This window comes from Nyctereutes procyonoides, unplaced genomic scaffold, assembly GCF_905146905.1.
Source record: "Nyctereutes procyonoides isolate TBG_1078 unplaced genomic scaffold, NYPRO_anot_genome, whole genome shotgun sequence".
Lineage (NCBI taxonomy): Eukaryota > Metazoa > Chordata > Mammalia > Carnivora > Canidae > Nyctereutes > Nyctereutes procyonoides.
Window position 1 is genome coordinate 32,763,746 of NW_026575030.1, and position 20,111 is coordinate 32,783,856.

At 36.2% G+C, this 20,111-nt stretch overlaps 1 protein-coding gene across 1 annotated transcript in view; it reads left to right on the forward strand.

Moving 5' to 3' along the window:
• The first annotated feature begins 681 nt into the window (after positions 1-681).
• SLC9C1 (solute carrier family 9 member C1) overlaps positions 682-20,111 on the forward strand; it is a 75,689-nt gene continuing 56,259 nt past the window's right edge. The window contains 8 exon segments of the mRNA XM_055316027.1: positions 682-711; positions 713-773; positions 2,139-2,239; positions 5,196-5,324; positions 7,976-8,141; positions 10,964-11,092; positions 14,734-14,895; positions 19,953-20,052. Coding sequence (XP_055172002.1) covers positions 682-711; positions 713-773; positions 2,139-2,239; positions 5,196-5,324; positions 7,976-8,141; positions 10,964-11,092; positions 14,734-14,895; positions 19,953-20,052 — 878 coding nt within the window.

Sequence of the window (20,111 nt, forward strand, 5' to 3'; positions counted from 1 at the left end):
TATATAAGAATCAGAGAAAACCTAGCTTATCACTCCCAGGTGAGATAAAAGGCTGTGATGAGAGATCACCATAGTTTATTAATTATTCTGTTTGGAGAGAACAACAAAAGAGATCAGAATATTCTGACCCCATCCCATTTCCCACTTTGGAATAGCTGCCGGAACATGCTTCCAGAGGCTCAGATATGCTGAAAACAGACCCCTCAGTTGTCTATGCCAGCTTGTGGCCCCAGTAACTGATTAGATGAAAACTCCTTTCAAACGGTTGGGTAGATGTGGAATGACTAACAGCTGAGTAGTGCTTGGCTTATAAGTGAACACAGGGTGACACTGGCTAGTGTCTATCACTTGGGGTTGTACCTTTTCTATCTCATTTAAATTGTAAGCATCATAGAAGGTAGAGGGTTGTCTAAATTTGGTGGACCCTAAGATATCACCAAAAAGAATTATGGAGAAATATGACCTTCTTTCTTCTTCTTCTCCTCCTCCTCCTCCTTCTTCTTCTTTTTAAAGAAAAGCACTACAAGGCCAGGACGAAAGCAAATTTTACAATCCTTTGATCCTGTGAGAGTGTTGCTGTGTCTTAAGAGTTGAATTCAGATGGTCTGTGAGAAACAACAGAATGGATTTGAATCACACTCTGTCTAATTTCACTCTACTTACCAAAGGATTTCCTAGCATATGGTTGGAATTTTTAAGAAATACATTTATTAATGCTTCTGATGATCTCCCTAAAATCATTCTAGTATTGTCCTTGATCTGCACAGTTGGAGGTAGGTGTAACTCTCTTTATTTGAGTTTATTCTATGGATATATCTAGTAAATGTCACCATATAGAACTGAGGAAAGTAGCAGTAGTAGAAAATCAGAATTTTATTCCTAAATTCATACTTTTAACCCAAGATTATCAGCTAAATGAATTCAATGATAATCTGCCCCTGAAAGAGACATGTAGAGTCTGATTCATATCCTTCAACCTTTTATTGAATTCAAAGTAGTCACACCATTTACTTGATAGATAGATCCTAGTTAAACTTAAGTGATAAGAAGAATTGAAGCAGATGAGCCAAGAATCAAGGGTTGGGGGACTTTGATTGTTATCTGTATTCTCACAAACTATAGTTTCATTTATATATTAAAGCTAATTATGTATGTCTTTCTTTGGGCAAAAAATTTTCAAAATGATATGTCTTCTGAGTGGGTGAGTTATTTTTAACCACATGGTGGAATGTCCCATAGGTTTTGTTCAAAAGATAAATTATGCCTAACTTTCATGAGAAGAAAAGAATACTGTAGAAATCAAAAGAAAGCACCTTTTTTTTGCATTGATTGATTAGAAATTATGTTACAAAGAAGCAGAAAACATTAAACTGAAGGAAATGCTGTGATATTGCTTATTGGATTTTGATAACAATTCATTATAGGCCTTCTAATGTGTAGTAGGTAACCAGTTGTAGGATGCTAGTTTTTCTCATTGGGCAAATTCTTTTTTTTTTAATTTTTTAAAAATTTATTTATTTATGATAGTCACAGAGAGAGAGAGAGGAAGAGACATAGGCAGAGGGAGAAGCAGGTTCCATGCACCGGGAGCCCGATGTGGGATTTGATCCCAGGTCTCCAGGATCGCGCCCTGGGCCAAAGGCAGGCGCCAAACCGCTGCGCCACCCAGGGATCCCCTCATTGGGCAAATTCTTATACCTATTTCCTCATTGTTATTTTGGGAATCAGCCAGGAGATTTCATTAAAGTTTAGTTATTTATTGACCTCTTATTGGAAAATTGCTAAAGAAATTAATATCTGATTTATAGCATGTACAAAAAGTTGCTATACATATTTTAGTAATAACCCAAGAGTCAGTGATTTCTAGCAATATTTACTAAAGATTCTACGGCAATGAAATACTTCATAGAAGAGGTAACTACAGAGTCTAGCAGATTAATAATTACACTGATTCGGTGTGCTTAAGTATGAGGAAGGGTTTCAATTACAGGAATTAAGTGAAAAGTGGAATGGCATTTCATTGTCCTCAGTATTAAGAAATCATATCAAAGTCCTATGAATCATATTAATCATATGAAAGTTCTATAAATGTGGTATTTATTTCTCTTGCCTTTCAGTAAAGATGTATTTTTTTGCAGCATTTTTGAACCTACACTTAAAAGACTTTCCAATTCCTCTACCTGTGATATTATTTTTAATTGGATGCAGTTTTGAAATATTAAGTTTTACATCTGAGCAGGTGTGTATAGTAAATATGAGTATTTTGTACTATATCTCAAATTCATACAAATACAAAGATGGCTTAAGGAAATTTGTAAAAATACTTGCCAATTCACTGCTCTGCCAGTTGATGGATGCTTGTGATCTGGATAAATCAGGTCAAATGTGTGAAAAAAGGAACCAGGCAAGACAGAGCTGAGGTCCAGCTAAACGTCATCAAAACAGAGCCTCCATCTGAAAGGAGATGGACAACTCAGAGAATGAGTTCATGTACACCCACCAAGAGTGTGAGCAACTAATGACAGTTTAAGCAGAATTCAAAAGCTTAGATAAGAATTGGTTAATAAGATAGAAGCCCAGAGACACTGGGCTGCTGGTACTGGACTCTAGTAGCAAGAGAATTCTGACATTAAACCAATCTATTCCCTCAGTTAGGAATGTTTTAGAGGGTTCTTATTAGAATAGAGGCTAGTCTTTAAGTGTGCTTGGCTTATAAGATCTCAAGGAACAGAAGTTGAACCTCTTGCCTGGAGTTGTACGTGAGGACGAAGGCAAACTACAGATGTAGTCAAGGCAGCTACAGTGTTATAAATAGTTGAGAACGGCTGGAGTCAGGTAAGAGGAGACTATCTTTACTATAAGGGAGGTAGAATGCATCATTGACACATTAAATAGTTCTCTAACCCCGGGGTTGGCAGTAAGTTTTTTCTATGAAAGGTCATATAGTCAATATTTTAGATTATACAAGCCACATGCCTTCTGTCACAATTACTCAACTCTGCCATTATAGTTCAAAAGCAACCAGAGGCAATATATAATTGAAGTGGCAGGGCTGTGTTCCAAAGACTTTATTTACAAAAACAGACATTGAGTTAGATGTGGCCCAGGGCCATAATTCACCAACACCTGCTCTAATCAATCAGACTGTAAATGAGAACATGTAGGAAAAGGATTGACTTTCTCAAACAAATGTAACCAGTGATATTAACAAACATTATGAAAAACATGTATCCATATAAGAACCAGAAGCCGATTACTACTTCATTTGTCATCAACAGGCTTTGTAATAGTACAGTCTTAAATTTTATGCAACTTTAAGTACTTGTATAAACTTAATGCTTCTATTTGTCAAGGATCTTTTTTTTTTTAATTTTTATTTATTTATGATAGTCACACACAGAGAGAGAGGCAGAGACACAGGCAGAGGGAGAAGCAGGCTCCATGCACCAGGAGCCCGATGTGGGATTCGATCCCAGGTCTCCAGGATCGCGCCCTGGGCCAAAGGCAGGCGCCAAACCGCTGCGCCACCCAGGGATCCCTTGTCAAGGATCTTTTAAAAGAAGAGAACATAGGTCTAGAATTGTGAAGGGTCTAAGATTTTACTCTATTTGCAAGAAATAGGTTAGCCTGCCCTAGTCTCATGGTCTTAGCAAAAGACACGGGGCCCCTGGGCCCAAGACAAAGGACTTTAGTACTCACAGCAATAGCAGAAGGCAGAGTATCAGCATTTTCTTGTGCCTGTTCTATGAGCCCTTACACCCACAGGGAGAAGCAAAGAAGGCCTGATGAAGCCTGCATCACAATGGATTGCGTTATAAGAGAATAAACCCGAGTTTAGAGAACTTGAATATTTTCTTTTTTTTCTTTTCTCTTTTCTTTTCTTTCTTTTCTTTTCTTTTCTTTCTTTTCTTCCTTTTCTTTCTTTCTTTCTTTCTTTCTTTCTTTCTTTCTTTCTTTCTTTCTTTCTTCTTTCTTTCCTTCTTTTTTATTGGTGTTCAATTGAACTTGGATATTTTCTGATGGGCAGTAAGCTCATCTGACCTCTTGCCCTAGAGGGAGACATTATCCTAATTACACCATACAGGATAGTAAACCACCTCTTTTTTTTTGACGGAGGGCACTTGGCTCTATCTTCCAAAGCTGTTAGAGGAACAAATATTTTTGAAAAATAGTCTGGAAGAAAAGCAATCATCTCTCTACTCATAAGATGTGGAGAAACACAAGAGACCCACAGAAAATCATCTCCCCAAAGCAAAGATACCACCTAACATTAGCAAGCAATCAGTGTTTCCTTCATGAACAAATGTTGAGTGGATGCCTATAACAGGATTTACAAGTATCAAGTACAGACTTTTTGATAAACACCATTGATTAGTCATTTCATTTGTAGCATTAACTTCCCGGTTTTTGTTCCTGATATTCTTCTCCATGCATCTTCTATGTAAGCCATGGTTAATTATTTGTAGTTTCTGAGATTTGATATGACTCCTTTGTGGATGTTGTGCATGAAAATCCATCTACCTTAAACCTGTCTTCCCCTTGTATGCCTGAAAATCTCCTCATAATCTCTTTTACACACATCAATGTACTTTTTTTAAAAAAAATTATTTATTTATTCATGAGAGACCCAGAAGAGAGGCACAGAAAGAAGCAGAGAGAGAAGTAGGCTCCCTGTGGGGAGGTTGATGCGGGACTTGATCCCAGGACCCCGGGATCACACCTTGAGCCAAAGGCAGACACTCAACCACTGAGCCACTGAGCCACCCAGACACCCTCAATGTACTTTCTATGTTTGTTGTTTAAAAAATAAAATGGGCATGGAGATGTGTATTAACTTTGCACTGTAACTGGTAACAATTTGATGGAGAATTATGAAAACCTGGGGCATGCAGTTAAGTGTCCGACTCTTGGTTTTGGCTCAGGTCATGATCTCAGGGTGGTCTGATGGAGACCACATGGGGGCTTAAGACTCTCTCTCTCCCCCACACACATCTCATTCTCTCTCTCTAAAATAAATAAATAAATCTTCAAAAAAAGAAGGAAAATTATAAAAATCAATAGAGTTAAGATTTGAACACCTATTACATAGGTGATATATCTTTTTCTCTTTTGCTAGAGATAAGAGCGACTGGCATGTCTTCTATGCTAATAGAAGGATGGAAAAATGAGAAAATGACATATTTTTATATTATTAGGTCCAAGCATATGCAGATGCCATACAATGGATGAGTCCAAAATTAGTTTTTGATATGTTTACACCAATAATTATCTTTAATGTTGCATTTGACACGGATGTTTACATGCTGCAGAAGTTATTTTGGCAGGTAAGAAATACTCCTTTTCAATAATACAATTCATTTATGAACTACTAGTTTATGTTATCTATGTTCAGATTTTTTAAAAAAATTTGCTCTAAATTAGAAAACAAGACAAGGAAAAAATATAATGTGTGGGAGAAGTAAATTCAGCTTTATATTTTAGTGAATAAACTATTTCTTAGCGATTGTCCAGCATATTGAAGGCTCAGAAAAAAAAATTATGGGAAAAAAGGTAATTCTGAAAATTTGACTGGGAGAGCTTAATTCCAGTTAGAATTTTAACTCTGAGATGTGATTAGAGAGCTACTATGAAATATATTTGGTCTATATATAGACCAGAAACTATATATAGTTTTTTTTTTATTTTTCATAAAATTCGTGTTTTAAATACTGACCTTCTAAATCCTTAAATCAAGGAAATACCTCAAGGGAAAAATACTCCAGATCTTAAGCAAGGTATACATTTCTTTCAAAGTAATTAAAACAGCTTTGTAAATGTAAGGCCATTACCTAAACTACTTTGGAAACAAAACTATTAAAATAACTTACATTCTCACTTGAGTCTAGGCAAATGGGAGTTCAGACAAATGACCAAAAAAAAAAAAAAAAGAAAAAGAAAAAGAAAAAGAAAGAAAGAAAGAAATTGAAAAGAATAAAGATATAAAAGTACTTCGGGCTGGTTTGGGTGATCTCTGCAGAGCCATGTCTTGCATCTCTGTACAACTGTAGACTCAGCTGAAGTGGGATGGCCTGGATGGCCCCGTGTGTGTGTGTCTGTTGGTTGTTACAGTCAGCATTGGCTGTAGGCAATGGTTGTCACTACCATGAAGGTTATTCCAGACTTCTTCCCGTGATGGTTGCAGAGTCTCAGGCACCAGCAGAAGAGGGCAAGCTTGAATTTGCTAGTACTTTTTAGGCTGTACTTCTATCCTGTTTGCTCTTGTACCTTTTAGTCAAAGCGAACGACATGACTGACCAAGTCAGTGCAGGAGATAACTTTCGAGTGGTGTGAATTCAGGGAGCAGAATTACTGCAGCCACTTTTACGAACAACATGCTATGTGACCTGTTAGGAGTGTTGACAGCTATTTGGTGGGAGAACAAGAATTTGGGCCTCCTGACCTCAGTCTTCTTGTCTCAGAGCCTCATTTTAATTTTTTCTTTGAACAAGAGTTAGTAATACAACTCTCCAGATCAAAACCTTAAAATGAGAACCCAGCCACCCTAGAGGTAGGTTATGTAGGAGGCCTTGATTTTCTCCCACCATCACAATGCTATCATCAAGATTTATCCACCAAAGACTCCTGCTCAGGAGCTCGAGGGCTCAACGGTGCCGTGTGAACACTCCATCCCTGCTCTGGCATTTCTAAGATTCATTAAGAGATTTATGATTAAGTGATGTAATCAAATCACTTAGCACTAGCGCACCCCAGGGTCCTGAATTAGAGTGCAGTGCTGGACTCATCATGCATGCAACTCATCATGCATGACTGTCCTTGTAAAAATGAAGAAGAAATAATCAGAAGGAGGATAGCTTTTAATGTTTTAGTTCTTCTGAATGTGCCTCTTTAGGTCTTTTCGCAATGCGTCATCGCCTAGCAGATGGCGAATAAACATGCAATGAATGTTTCACCCCTTTCACCAACCTCCTCACCCCACCCCCTACTTCTGGCAATCACCTATCTTTTTTCTGTGTCTCAGGGTTTTTTTTTTTTTTAAGATCCCACATGTAAGTGAGATTATACAGTATTTCTCTTTTTCTATTTGACTTATTTCACTTAGCATAATGCCTTTCAGTTTCATCCATGTTGTCACAAATGGCAAGATTTCCTTCTCTTTTATGGTTTAATAATATTCCATTGTATATATAATACCTATTCTTTATCAACTGCATCTATCAATGAACACTTGCTTCCATGTCTTATTATTGTACATCATTATTGTAAATAATTGTAAATAGTGTAAATTTACATTATTGCTCTATAAGTAATGCTTCAATGAACATGGGGATGCATTTCTGAATTCTTATAAGTAGCTTCAGACACAATCACATTTTCTAAGTCCATCTGGGAATGCAATCTTGCTACATAGCGACCACTGATACAATAAGGTATAGGAAGCAGAAGGCAATGGTGGGAAAGCAGAAGGCCAGCTTCTAGTTCTAGAACAACAGAAATTTTCTTTCCATCTTTTCTATAGTCCTCTGTCATTTCTCTACATCCTTTCTATTATCTTATTTTCTCCTTCTTTTCTTCTTTTGCAACTTCTTTCAAACTTGTGTTCTTTTTTACTGTGTTAATAGGCTGTGTTTCAGTTCTATGAATAGTTAAATGTGTATATATATGTGTGTGTGTATATGGTGTGTGCATATACCTTTACACATACATACCTATATTCAACAACCGTATCAAAAAATTAAAAGTTCCTTTTTTAATTACAGTGTGGTATTTCCTACAACTGATATGTCCTAAGAATCTCATCGCAATATTTGCCTCTAATTTCCAGAGTTGCAAGCACATATTTGTTAAATAAGATTACTTAAAACTTCCCTTTGAGGAATTCAGTGTAGTGCTGTATCCCCAATAATCCTGAATGTCTGCTTTTTAAAATAGGATACAAAGGCAATTTGATTTTTCTATCTATAAAATTTCTTTGCAGATACTCTTAATTACAATTCCTGGCTTTTTGATGAATTATACATTTATTCTTTGGTATCTGGCATCTGCGAATAAATTATTTTTGAAAAACACTGCATGGTTATTATTTTCAGCTATCCTTGTGAGTTCAGACCCCATGCTGACGGCAGCTGCTATAAGAGACCTTGGTGGGTATATTTTTTTCACTTTTTCTACATTTAAAATATCATATTCTATACTTAATGTAGCTAGTTTTTTTTTAAAGAATTTATTTATTCATGAGAGACACGGACAGAGGCAGAGATACAGACAGAGGCAGAGACACAGATAGAGGGAGAAGCAGGTTCCTCGCAGGGAGCCTGACATGGGGCTCGATCCCTAGACCCGGGATCACACCCAGAGCCGAAGGCAGACACTCAACCACTGAGCTACCCAGGAGTCCCATTATATATCTAGTTTTAAGATCTTTTGTTCACTGCAGCTTTTGACTATGTGAATAAGGTTCTGTGACATTGCGGATTGAGTATGGAGATTTGGGTTAGTGATGTTTAGAACAAAACGAAATGCCAGTAATAGGCTTACTTAGCACATATATTTTTAAAGTATTTTATCCAACTGTGGAATAAAACAGGGTTATTTGGGATGCTTTTACCTTAAGCCAACGGTTCTGGGAGCAAATAATTTGCATATACATTATGGTGACATTTCTATTGTCCAATACTGTTTTCCCTTTGACAATACTGTCATCAGGATAATGCCATTTGTTTTTTAAAAAAATTACCTTTATAGTCATAGTACCAAAAAACTTGAAAAGTCAAAACCAATAAAATCACATATTCAGTGTTTTCAGTGTATACTATTCTAGGAGAAATAAATCTGTATTTAAAAATAAAATACCAAGTCAATGTAACCCATACAAACATACACACACACAAACCTAAGAGCCTTATTTAAGAAAAATGATACCTAATTTGTTTTCCTCCAGTCAGCTTTTAGTAACAGGAATTACAACATCTGTTTTGAAGTGGACTTTTAATATGGCATGTGTACATGTGTACACACAAACACACACATAAAAATAAAAAAGTATTTTTCTCTTGGTAACATTTTTGCCTGAGTTTTCAAAGCAAGATTTTTATATTTGTTTTATTTTACTTTCACACACACACACACACACACACACACACACACACACACACACAAAGTCTTCCCAGGCTATGCGTACATGAATACATTCACATGGTCTTGAGCTTTTGATGGTCCGTTGACTCCTTTTATGCCCACATGTCAGTTGTCTATTTTCAAATATTTACATTTTGTTATAGTTCCATTTTCCAAATTGGAATAGTTATACAACAGTACCAGTTAGGTTTTTCTCAGTAAGGAACAACTCTGAGTTTCAACAACAGCATTAAAAAACACAGTGGCTTGGACAACCCAGGTGGCTCAGGGGTTTAGCACTGCCTTCAACCCAGGGTGCGATCCTGGAGACCTGAGATCGAGTCCCACATTGGGCTCCCTGCATGGAGCCTACTCCCTCTGCCTGTGTCTCTGTCTCTCTCTCTCTCTGTCTCTCTCTCTCTCTGTTTCTCATGAATAAATAAATAAAATCTTTAAAAAAAAAACACAGAGTGGCTTAAAACAATAGTTATTTATTATTTTTCAAGAGTCTGGCAGTTATGATGGTATGGCTGGGCTCTGCTGATCTTGGCCGGGCTCATTAATGAGTCTGCAGTCAGCTGGAGGGTCACCTGAGGGCCAAGTGATCTGGGATGGCCCCACTTGGGAAGATCCACCTTTCTTCCATGTATTTCTCACAATCTTCCAGTAGTGCAGCCAGGGAACACTATCATGATGTGGTAGAGACTCAAGAGATAGGAAGCAAAAATCTTTCTTAAGTCTCTGTTTGCATCATGTCGCATAACAAAACAGACTGGATCTCTTAGGTGAAAGAAAGTGCACTTTTAGAGAAACGGGCATGGATGCATAAGGAGGCGAACAATTGGACCATTAAGGTACTTGAGCTTCCACAAGAACAAAATGCCTTGGCTTTTCTTCTCTGGCAACAGCATACTTACTCTATTAGTTGTAATCATAGAGTGGTTCGGGGATGTAATAACATTTCCTTCCTATGGACATATAGAAAAATCATTAAGATGGTCAAAGTTATAGTTTTGCCACTACAATTCTATTTAATAGAAAAAAATGATAATTGATAGATATCTAAACTTAGAATATCATCATATATGGAGGGAAATTAGGATGGGAGTACATAATATCTGGGTGCTCTCCATTTCATAGAGCTTGATTTTAAAATCCTTGAATGTATGGGAAAGTCAAGCCAATTTCTAATCATACAGAGATTATCTTGACAATTGCCCTAATACTTTACTTTACATGCCCTAAGCTTGGCTTATGAATTTCCTCTATTCCTCCATCATTGTTGTTTGTCTTCCTAAAATACATAATATTGGCTAAATCACCAAATTTATCAAAAATTAGTGAATTTCATGTTTTCATCTGGGCTTTAAAACAAAGAATGACTGTTCACTGATCTTACATATTACTTATATAAACCATAGTCAACCACAATTAATTTCATTCCTAATTATGGGAGTCTAAACTTAACTTACAGCTGATACATAATTAAATTTCCTTAAAGGGAGTTTCCAAACATGACTACAGTTTATTTAAGTACATGGGGAAGTATGTGACATTAATCTATAGCTAAGAAAATATTCCTACTTGCTAATAAAATTTTATTATTTTTTTAAAGATTTTATTTATTTATTCATAGAAGCACAGAGAGAGAATGAGAGGCAGAGACACAGGCAGAGGGAGAAGCAGGCTCCATGCAGAGAGCCTGACATGGGACTTGATCCAGGATCTCCAGGATCATGCCCTGGGCTGCAGGCGGTGCTAAACTGCTGCGCCACCGGGGCTGCCCAAAATTTTATTCTTTAATGTTGATGATTTTCCCACCTCAAATAAAATATTTTCTCTTCCATAGGTCTTTCTAGAAGCCTCGTCAATTTAATTAATGGAGAAAGTCTGATGACCTCTATAATGTCTTTGATTATATTCAGTGGTATTGAGGAGATTAATGTCAACCTGCAAAAGAAGATGAACCATTCTATAAGTAAGTACTTGTTTTTTCTGAATTTCTTAAAATCAGAATGCTGTATTTTCTAAAAGCTGATATGGATTTTATATTTTCTCATAAGTTATGCTTATACAACTATAATTGTATTAGTATAGTGATCTACCCTTTACAAAACACTACTACACATCCCTTATTTAATAGTTGTTGTGGTTTATTGTGAAGCTGGGTAGGGACTTTCATGAGGATGCTTATAGGGCCAACATTCCACAGACCTAGGGTGAGTTGAATGCTTGACAAGAATGAGAAATATTGTTTTGTAACGGTTGAAGATGAACTCAGAAGATAGGCCAGATAGTGCGCCTGCCAGTGATGAGAGGATGCAGCAATTGGCCTTCCCTTCACTGGAGCTATCTCCCCATGGGAATATCAAGTGAAATTATATGGTCATCTTCAGGGTCTGGGAGCAGTGCTTGTAAACAGAAAGATTGCAAGGTGTTCATGAGCTTGTTTACCTATTCAGAGAGCCCTGAACATAAGTATCTTTCATTACTTTATCGTATGTCTACACATATATAATAAATGATATATGTACACTATAATGAATGATTATAAAATATACAGGTATGCACTCGAGACAAGAAATATGTCATCAGCAGTCCCAGAAGCATCTTATGTGTCTCTCCCTGATCAAAATTCCATACTCTCCTCCTGCAGCAGTGGTTCTCAGAGTATAGTCACTACATCAGATGTGGTGGGAGGCTCTACACACGACCTCTTAAGGATGTCCATGAAATCAAATATTTTCAAAGTAATATTAAGAAATTATTTGCTTTTTTTTTTTACTGTGTTACTACTGCACTGGTCTTGGAAAAGTAATGATTATAGGTTTCTTGAGAAAATTGTTGGCATATGCTATTCCATATAATATCCAGGTGCTTTCTATTTCATAGAGCTTGATTTCTAAATCTTACTTACATAAACAATAGTCAACCACAATTAATTTGGTTCTTAATTATGGGAATCTAGATTTGACTTACAGTTGATATATAGTTCATTGTGGGGCAGCAGGGATCCTACTTGCCTCTATTCTGACCCATGTATGCCTTACATATTTATAATCAATGCCTAAAACTAAGAATTAAAGACTCTTCTTTCCCAAGAATACCCATTCTGGGTATCATCACTCTTCTCATGTCTTCCTCAAGGGAGCTGGTCCAGAGGGTGGACAGTTACCCGACTTGGGCATAAGGAGAACTCACCCTCAGTCTTATTCCATATCCAATTCGTTTATCCAGACCATGGCAGCTTGGAATATCTGTGGTGAGCCTAGAGCCCCAATTTAGCACAGGAAGGTACATCTTCTTTAAGTACTTCATATATTCCATCTGTGGTATGTGAGGAAATCAAATCACCACATATATTCAACCTTTTCCAAAATCCATATTGTGCCACCCAGAGAGCTTTCACCATTAAACTACCTGCAGATAGGGCCTTCTAAAAATGATGAAAGTAAGCAACAAAGAGATATATTCAGGAGCTTCTTAAAACTCAAGGACCACTCTTTCAGAAAACCAAAAAATACAAGAATATAGTCACAAGTGCTGATTGGACAGATAAATGTCCAGCCTCCAAACCTGGTCCAGTATTCTACTAGGCTCCATTTAAGGCAGTAAATATTGACCACAGAATTTCAGGGAACCTTATCAGAGTTGACATCTACATTTAATCAAGAGAACTGTCTTGATATTTACTGGTAAACAAAAGAGAGAGAGAGAGAGAGGGAGGAGGTGGGTACTGATATGGAGAGTAATTAATTAATTTGTTAATACAACAATTATTTGTTGATATGTACTATGTGATAGCTCCTATTCCAGGCCTTGTGCTTAACCATGAACACAATAGTCCTTGTTTTCACAGAGCTGGCTTCATAATTTTGATAAAATTAATTCAATAGAATTTTGTGTTAAAATTTCAGAAAAGTAAAAACTGTAAGTAATCACTCTATTTAAATAATAATAGTAAGAACTACTATTCTTACTATTCTCATTATTTGTATTAAGAATATGCTACTACTATACTTCTATATATTCTCACTATTTATACAAATTCTTACTATTTATAAAAAATAAAAACTCTCCTGAAGGATGAAGAGAACAGTAAACTTATTTCCTCAGCTACAAGGGATTTCTCTGGATTTTTAAAGCTTTGAAAGAAAAAATTCCTTTAAGAAAAAGAAAGGCTTGATAAGCTTTACTGATAGTTCATTTAAAACAAATGACATAATAGTGATCAATCATTTTCATAGTAATTATTATTTTTAAAACTCATGTAATTATTTAAATAATGTTGCTCAATCTTTGAAATCAGCGTATTTCATGAAGAGGAAAACTAAGAGGAGTTACCACACTCACAGGTCTGTCTTTTCCACCTTGCATGCTAGGAGTTTAAAAACATTGTAAGAAATAATGGATTTCCGGGATGCCTGGGTGGCTTAGCGATTGAGCTTCTGCCTTCAGCTCAGAGCATGATCCTGGGGTCCTGGGATCCAGTCCCGCATCAGGCTCCCTGCAGGGAGCTTGCTTCTGGCTCTGCTTATATCTCTGCCTCTCTTTCTGTGTCTCTCATGAATAGATGAGTGCAATCGAAAGAAAGAGAGAGAGAGAGAGAGAGAGAGAGAGAGAGAAAGAAAGAGAGAGAGAGGGAGAGAGAGAGAAAGAAGAAAGAAAGAAAGAAGAAAGAAAGAAAGAAAGAAAGAAAGAAAGAAAGAAAGAAGAAAGAAAGAAAAGGAAGGAAAATAATGGGTTTTCTTTGAGGCTTCTCCTGGCCTAATAATTCCATGCAGTAAATATTTTACTGATTAAAAACTATTTTCCTTTCTTAAAAAAAGAAAGCAACTTTCAAATGGGGTCTTTGTAACTCCAGTTCCCTACCTCTTTCTGAAATCAGAGTCAATCTCTGTTCTGTTTCAGTTGCAGGAGGTGCTAGACTCCCCAAATTACCAGGATGCCTTAACTCATGGCTTAACATGCCTAGAGCAGGGCGTGACCTAAAGAAATCAATCAGTTCATTTGGCAAGCCAAAAGAACCCAAGAGGTTCACTCCACTGGGACTCAAGAGGCATTCCTTTCTCTGTATTTCCTGCAAGGATCTTTCTAGATAATAGAATATAAATTCCAAGAGTTTGAGGACTTTCTACTTCTTTTTCATTACTGCATCTCCAAGAATTATTGAATGCATGTGTTTTTCTTTTTTGTTGTTGTTGTTTTAGATTTTATTTATTTATTCATGAGAGACACAGAGAGAGGCAGAGACATAGGCAGAGAGAGAAGCAGGCTTCTCGTGGGAGTCCAATACGGGACTAGATCCCAGGACTCCAGATCACGACCTGAGCCAAAGGCAGACCACTGACCCACCCACGTGCCCCTACATGTGTATTTCTTAATGGGCACTGAGAGAAGCTCTTAAATTAAACTGACTGAATTTTGCAAACTTGTATATGGCTTTCAGCATTTGAATAGAAACTTTCAATTTAGTAATAAGAAATTACCATACATACCAATGGCAATGAGCTATTTTTAAAGGTAAGGACAAAAAGAAAAGCTGACCTAGAGTATTGCTTAAAATTAAGTTCAAGTAATTTCTATTAACCATTTTCTGTTTACTCTCCTATCTTGCAGTCCTGGACATCCTGCTTGAACTTTGGTCTTATTTTCTAGCAAGTTTCTTATTTGGAATTCTAAGTTCAAAACTGATTCAATTGTGGATGTCTACTGTTTTTGGAGAGGATGTCAATCACATAAGTCTCAACTTTTCAATTCTGTACTTCATTTTTTTTATTTGTAAGTCTGGGGCCTATGCCTAAAACTAAATAACAGAAAAATTTGAAACAAACATATGGGAAAATACACACCAGGCAAAATTTGTAAAAAAAAAAAAAAAAAAAAAAAAAAAAAATTCAACTTCTCTAGAAGGAATGCTTTTGTTAAAATAACCTATCAAAGGATAAAAATATTAGTATCTATACAACAGAAATCAATGTCTCAAGATATATAAAGCAAATATAACTATAAAAGCCAAAACAATTTGACAAAATCACAATTAAAATGAGATACTTCAGTTTGCCTTTCCCAGATAATTTCATAACCAGTTGGACAAAAAATAATGTTGGCTATAAAAAGATATAAATAAAAACTTAAATGTTTGGTTTATAGAATATATAGTTTCATCTCCCCAAATAGAATATATATTCTTTACATATACTAGTAGAAAAGTATATGACTAGTAATTCATTTAAAGAAATGAACTAGACTTGAAGAACATTTTAAGAAATCCCAAACACTGTTCAATCACAATACAATCACAATTTACCAATTACAGAAGTAGAGTCTTTAAAAATAGTCATTCTGGGATGCCCAGGTGGCTCAGTGGTTGAGTGTTTGCCTTCAGCTCAGGGCATGATCCTGGGGTTCCAGGATCGAGTCCCATATTGGACTCCATGTGGGGAGCCTGCTTCTCCCTCTGCCTGTGTCTCTCTCTTTCTGTGTCTCTCATGAATAAATAAATAAATAAAATCTTTTAAAAAATAGTCATTCTAATAGCCTGAAATTAAATATTTTTTCTTGGTAAATTTTAGATCAAAAAGGAAATCAAAATAGAAGTTACAGATCAAGTAAGACTAAATATTAGAAAATCTATCAATGTTATTAATCCATTTCCTACCACTTCCTCCTCACAGAAGCATGGCAGATATTAGTAATTCACCATATTATTGTTCTCTGATGCAGCCTCAGAAAGTTGTTCAACTCAGCTCTTCAAGACAGCCCTATACATGACTTGGAGTTAGCATGTGCAGTAAATAATACCTAGTTACCAACTTACACTATGCCCTTCCATCTACATTTAGGAGCAAGGCAATGTTTTCTATTCTGATATACATGATTTCTCTGGAAGCTTTAGCTATTGCAATAAGGGAGACAGAGAGAGAAACAAAAAAAAGAAAGACATATATCCTTAATTTTGAAAGAGAAAATGATTGCATTAGTGACCATGTTTTAGACTTCAGAGAAAACCCAAAAGAGTTAATTAATAAACTAAGCCTAAAAGGCTTTTTAATAGCTCAATTTAAGATAAGTATACAAAAAGATAGTGTCTTATAAGCCAGCAGTAGCTAGGTAGAAAATATAATGAGAATTTGATTCTCTTTACATTGGCAAAACATTATAAAATATAAAGGGGTAAATTGAACAAGAAGTTTGAGGCTAAACATGGAAAAGTATAAAAGTTTACTAAGAAATATAAAATTTGAATAAATCAAGACAGAGAACATCTTCTTAGAAATGCAAGAGTAACAACATCATTATTTTCATGTCTGAGACAGAAAGGCGAAATATAGGATCTTGAGGCTTCCTAACTCTAATCAGTAGATTAAAGCCAGTTATAATCAAGTGAATTTACAGAATCAAGTTTATGAATTAATGGATAGCAAGAGAGCAGTCAGTACAGATACATTCTTACATACTACTTTAATTGTGGATACCTAAATTTCTACAAAAAAACATATTCTAGTGAATAGAATTTCTTCTACCACATTTAGTAAGTGAACATAGCCTCAAGATTAAGGGTTATACCCCCTTAAATAATTATAAACCTTTAAAGTTAAAATGTCTCTATAAACATTTTTTTAAATGATTTTATTTATTTATTCATGAGAGACACAGAGAGAGAGGGAGGCAGAGACACAGGCAGAGGGAGAAGCAGGCTCCATGCGGGGAACCTGATGTGGGACTTGATCCCGGGTCTCCAGGATCACGCTCTGGACTGAAGGCACCAATAAACCGCTGAGCCACCGGGGCTGCCCTATAAACATTTTAGAAAGGAAACTTTTAGAACAGAATATCATGAAAATGAGGTACAGAGTAAATATAAATCTAATGTAAAAGAACTTCCATTCATTTTAAGATAAATTAGTTGTGCTAAGCCAGGAGGCTGGCTTAATGTTTATATTATTAGTATTTTCAAGATATTCACCATACATATTTTCCAAGTTTCACTATTACCTAATAAATGACTATGACTACCAAGGACTTAATCTCCTCAAAGTGCCTATATCCACACTTCCCTCTTATTTTATAATTCAAAACTAACTAACCAAAGCATTAGTTTATGGCTTAGGTACCATCTCTAGCCAGGATTAAAATAAAGAATATAAAACTTGTAATTTTCCATCTCTGGAAGGGAAGATTCAGTAGTATGCTAAGGTCACTAATTTTGTAAAATTGAAATGTATCACAATCTGAATCAAACAATGATTGTTTGAGGGTGTTGAAATTTTACCAATTTAAAATATCATCTGGAAATACTGATTGTAAAAACAGACAATATAACTTTTAAAAAAGTGAAGAACTTTCTCTACTAGGTAGGTAAGAAACATTTAACACGCCACCAGTAAAAAAACAAACAAACAAACAAACAAACAAAAAAGCAAGCCACCAGTAATTAAAATACTGATTGTTGTAACAAAGTAATGTAAAGTAAGACAAAGAAATGGAGGGGCAAAGAAGCGATCCAAATAGGCCTGGCAAACAAAACAAACAAAACAAAACAAAACAAAAAACAAATATGCCTGGCAATCGATAAATATGGCAACGTTATAAAAGTAGTATATGCACAATATTCTTTACTATTAAAAGTTTTCATTTTTATTTATTAACCAGAACAATGTCTGCTAAACAATAAGTGGAAAAAAGCTTATTACAAAACTCTATTGCTGTATAATCTTATTATAGCTTTTTTTAATGTTTGGCTTTGTCTGTGTGCTGTCATATATATACCATCATGAGTAGTTCATTGGGTACTCCACTCTTCTTAAAGATCTTGATCCAATTATCTTGAATTTCCAATTCTAAAGCTTATGAGCACCCAAAGATCTCATGCTCTCTGAAAATTGCTGGTTTAGTTCCTCATGATCCCTGCTACCTCCTTTTAAATATACAGAAGTTTTTGGTTCTTAGCAAATTTTACTGAAGATGAGCACAAGGGAGCTCACAAGGGAAGTTATTTAATTCGTGGTTCTATGAGATCTGATAGCTCCCTTTAATTCCTCACTTTTCCATGCTTCCTGTTTAAGTCTTACTGTTTGTATCTGTATATAAATTCAACAAGTATCTTTTTTTTCTTTAAACTGTTTCTTTTCTTTTCTTTTTTTTTTTTATTCATGAGAGACACAGAGAGAGAGGCAGAAACATAGGCAGAGGGAGAAGCCTGCTCCTGGCAGGGAACCCGATGTGGGACTCGATCCCTCGACCCCAGGATCATGACCAGAGTCGAAGGCAGACTCTCAATCACTGAGCCACCCAGGCGTCCCAACAAGTATCTTTTAATGTTTAAAGCTGCCCTTTGGGTCTCATTCTCTATTCTCAACTAATTTATTAAATTATTTCTTCCAAACAAATACAGTCCTCTACATGATAAAAATTCTAATATAATTTTTTTAGAATTATACCGATCTTCCTTGACTCACAATGGGGTTATATCTCAATACAACCCCACTGTATGTTGAAAATATCGTAAGTCAAAAATGCATTTAGTATACTTCACTTACCAAAAATCGTCGCTTAGCCTAGCCTACCTTAAACATGCCTAGAATACTTACATTAGCCTACAGTTGGGCAAATCATCTCACACAAGGTCTATTTTATGATAAGGTGTTGGATATCTCATGTAATTTATTGAGTCCTGGCTGTACTGAAAGTGAAAAACAGAATGGCTCTAGGGGTGCAGAATGATTGCAAATGTATCAGCTGTCCACCTCACGACGGCCTGGCAGACTGGGAGCTGTGGCTTGCTGCCACTGCCCAGCATCATGAGAGAGCATCTTACTGCAAATTGCTAGCCTGAGAAAAGATCAATATTCAAAATTCGAAGTTCTATTTCTATTGGCTTCACACTGCTTGTGCACCACTGTAAAGCTAAAAAATTGCCATGTCAAGTCTTCATAAGTTGGGGATGGTCTGTACTTAAAGTCTTGGTAGTTCGATTACAGCTCCTCTTTTAAAAAAAGATACTGTACCATATTATTTGAATTTCTTTAAAGATTTTATTTATTTATTCATGAGAGACACAGAGAAAGGCAGAGACATAGGCAGAGGGAGAAGCAGGCTTCATGCAGGGAGCCCGATGTGGGACTCGATCCCGGGACCCCAGGATCACGCCCTGAGCCGAAGGCAGACTCTCAATGGCTGAGCCACCCAGACATCCCAATTATTTGAATTTTTTACAGTGATAATATACTACTTTCAAAAGCAAGGGGGAATATAACTCTAATACAACTACTTTTAAGAATATTCCAGTTTTATATGCTTTTCAGTCCTGCAGAGTAAATGTACCCAAACAAAATTAAGCTGGAGAAGTATATCCATATGGGGTTTCTACTGGCTTGATTGCCTGAGTCCTGCCACAAAGGCAAGCCATTTCTATCTCCTACTGTCTCCTAAGAAGAAAGCACAGGAACTGGACTAGTCCATAAAGAACTCATTGGCTCACTTCCATGTCATTCCTCCAGAGCCCCTCTGAAAAAATTAGACCTGTAGAGGGGGCCCGATCCACCCTGGGGCACAAGGAGTTTGTGAGCTTCATATCGTTGGCAAGGATCTGAAACCAGAGCAGTGCAAGGATGTTCAGTACAGACTTGACAACACAGTTGGGTGCGAATCTGAAAAAGAAGACAGGTGATGGGTGGTGGTAAGAATCCGCCACATAATCAAGTTGAAACCAAGTAAGGTAGCCTCTCTATAAAGTTACTGTACTATCAATATCAAGATGATAGTTTCATCTCAGGTAAAAATTGTGCCATTGTTGATGTTAAAGTAATACTTTATATTTATTTCTTTTAAAATAGGTGAGATCGTTGGAATGTCTGGAATATTTACCTTGGCCATTATGGGACTTTTTTTAAATTCCACAAGTTTTAAACCAGGAGTTGAAACGCTTCTTCTCGAGTGAGTAGCTAGCATATTTTTACAAATTAGAAGCTATAATATTGTACTGGTGACTATAT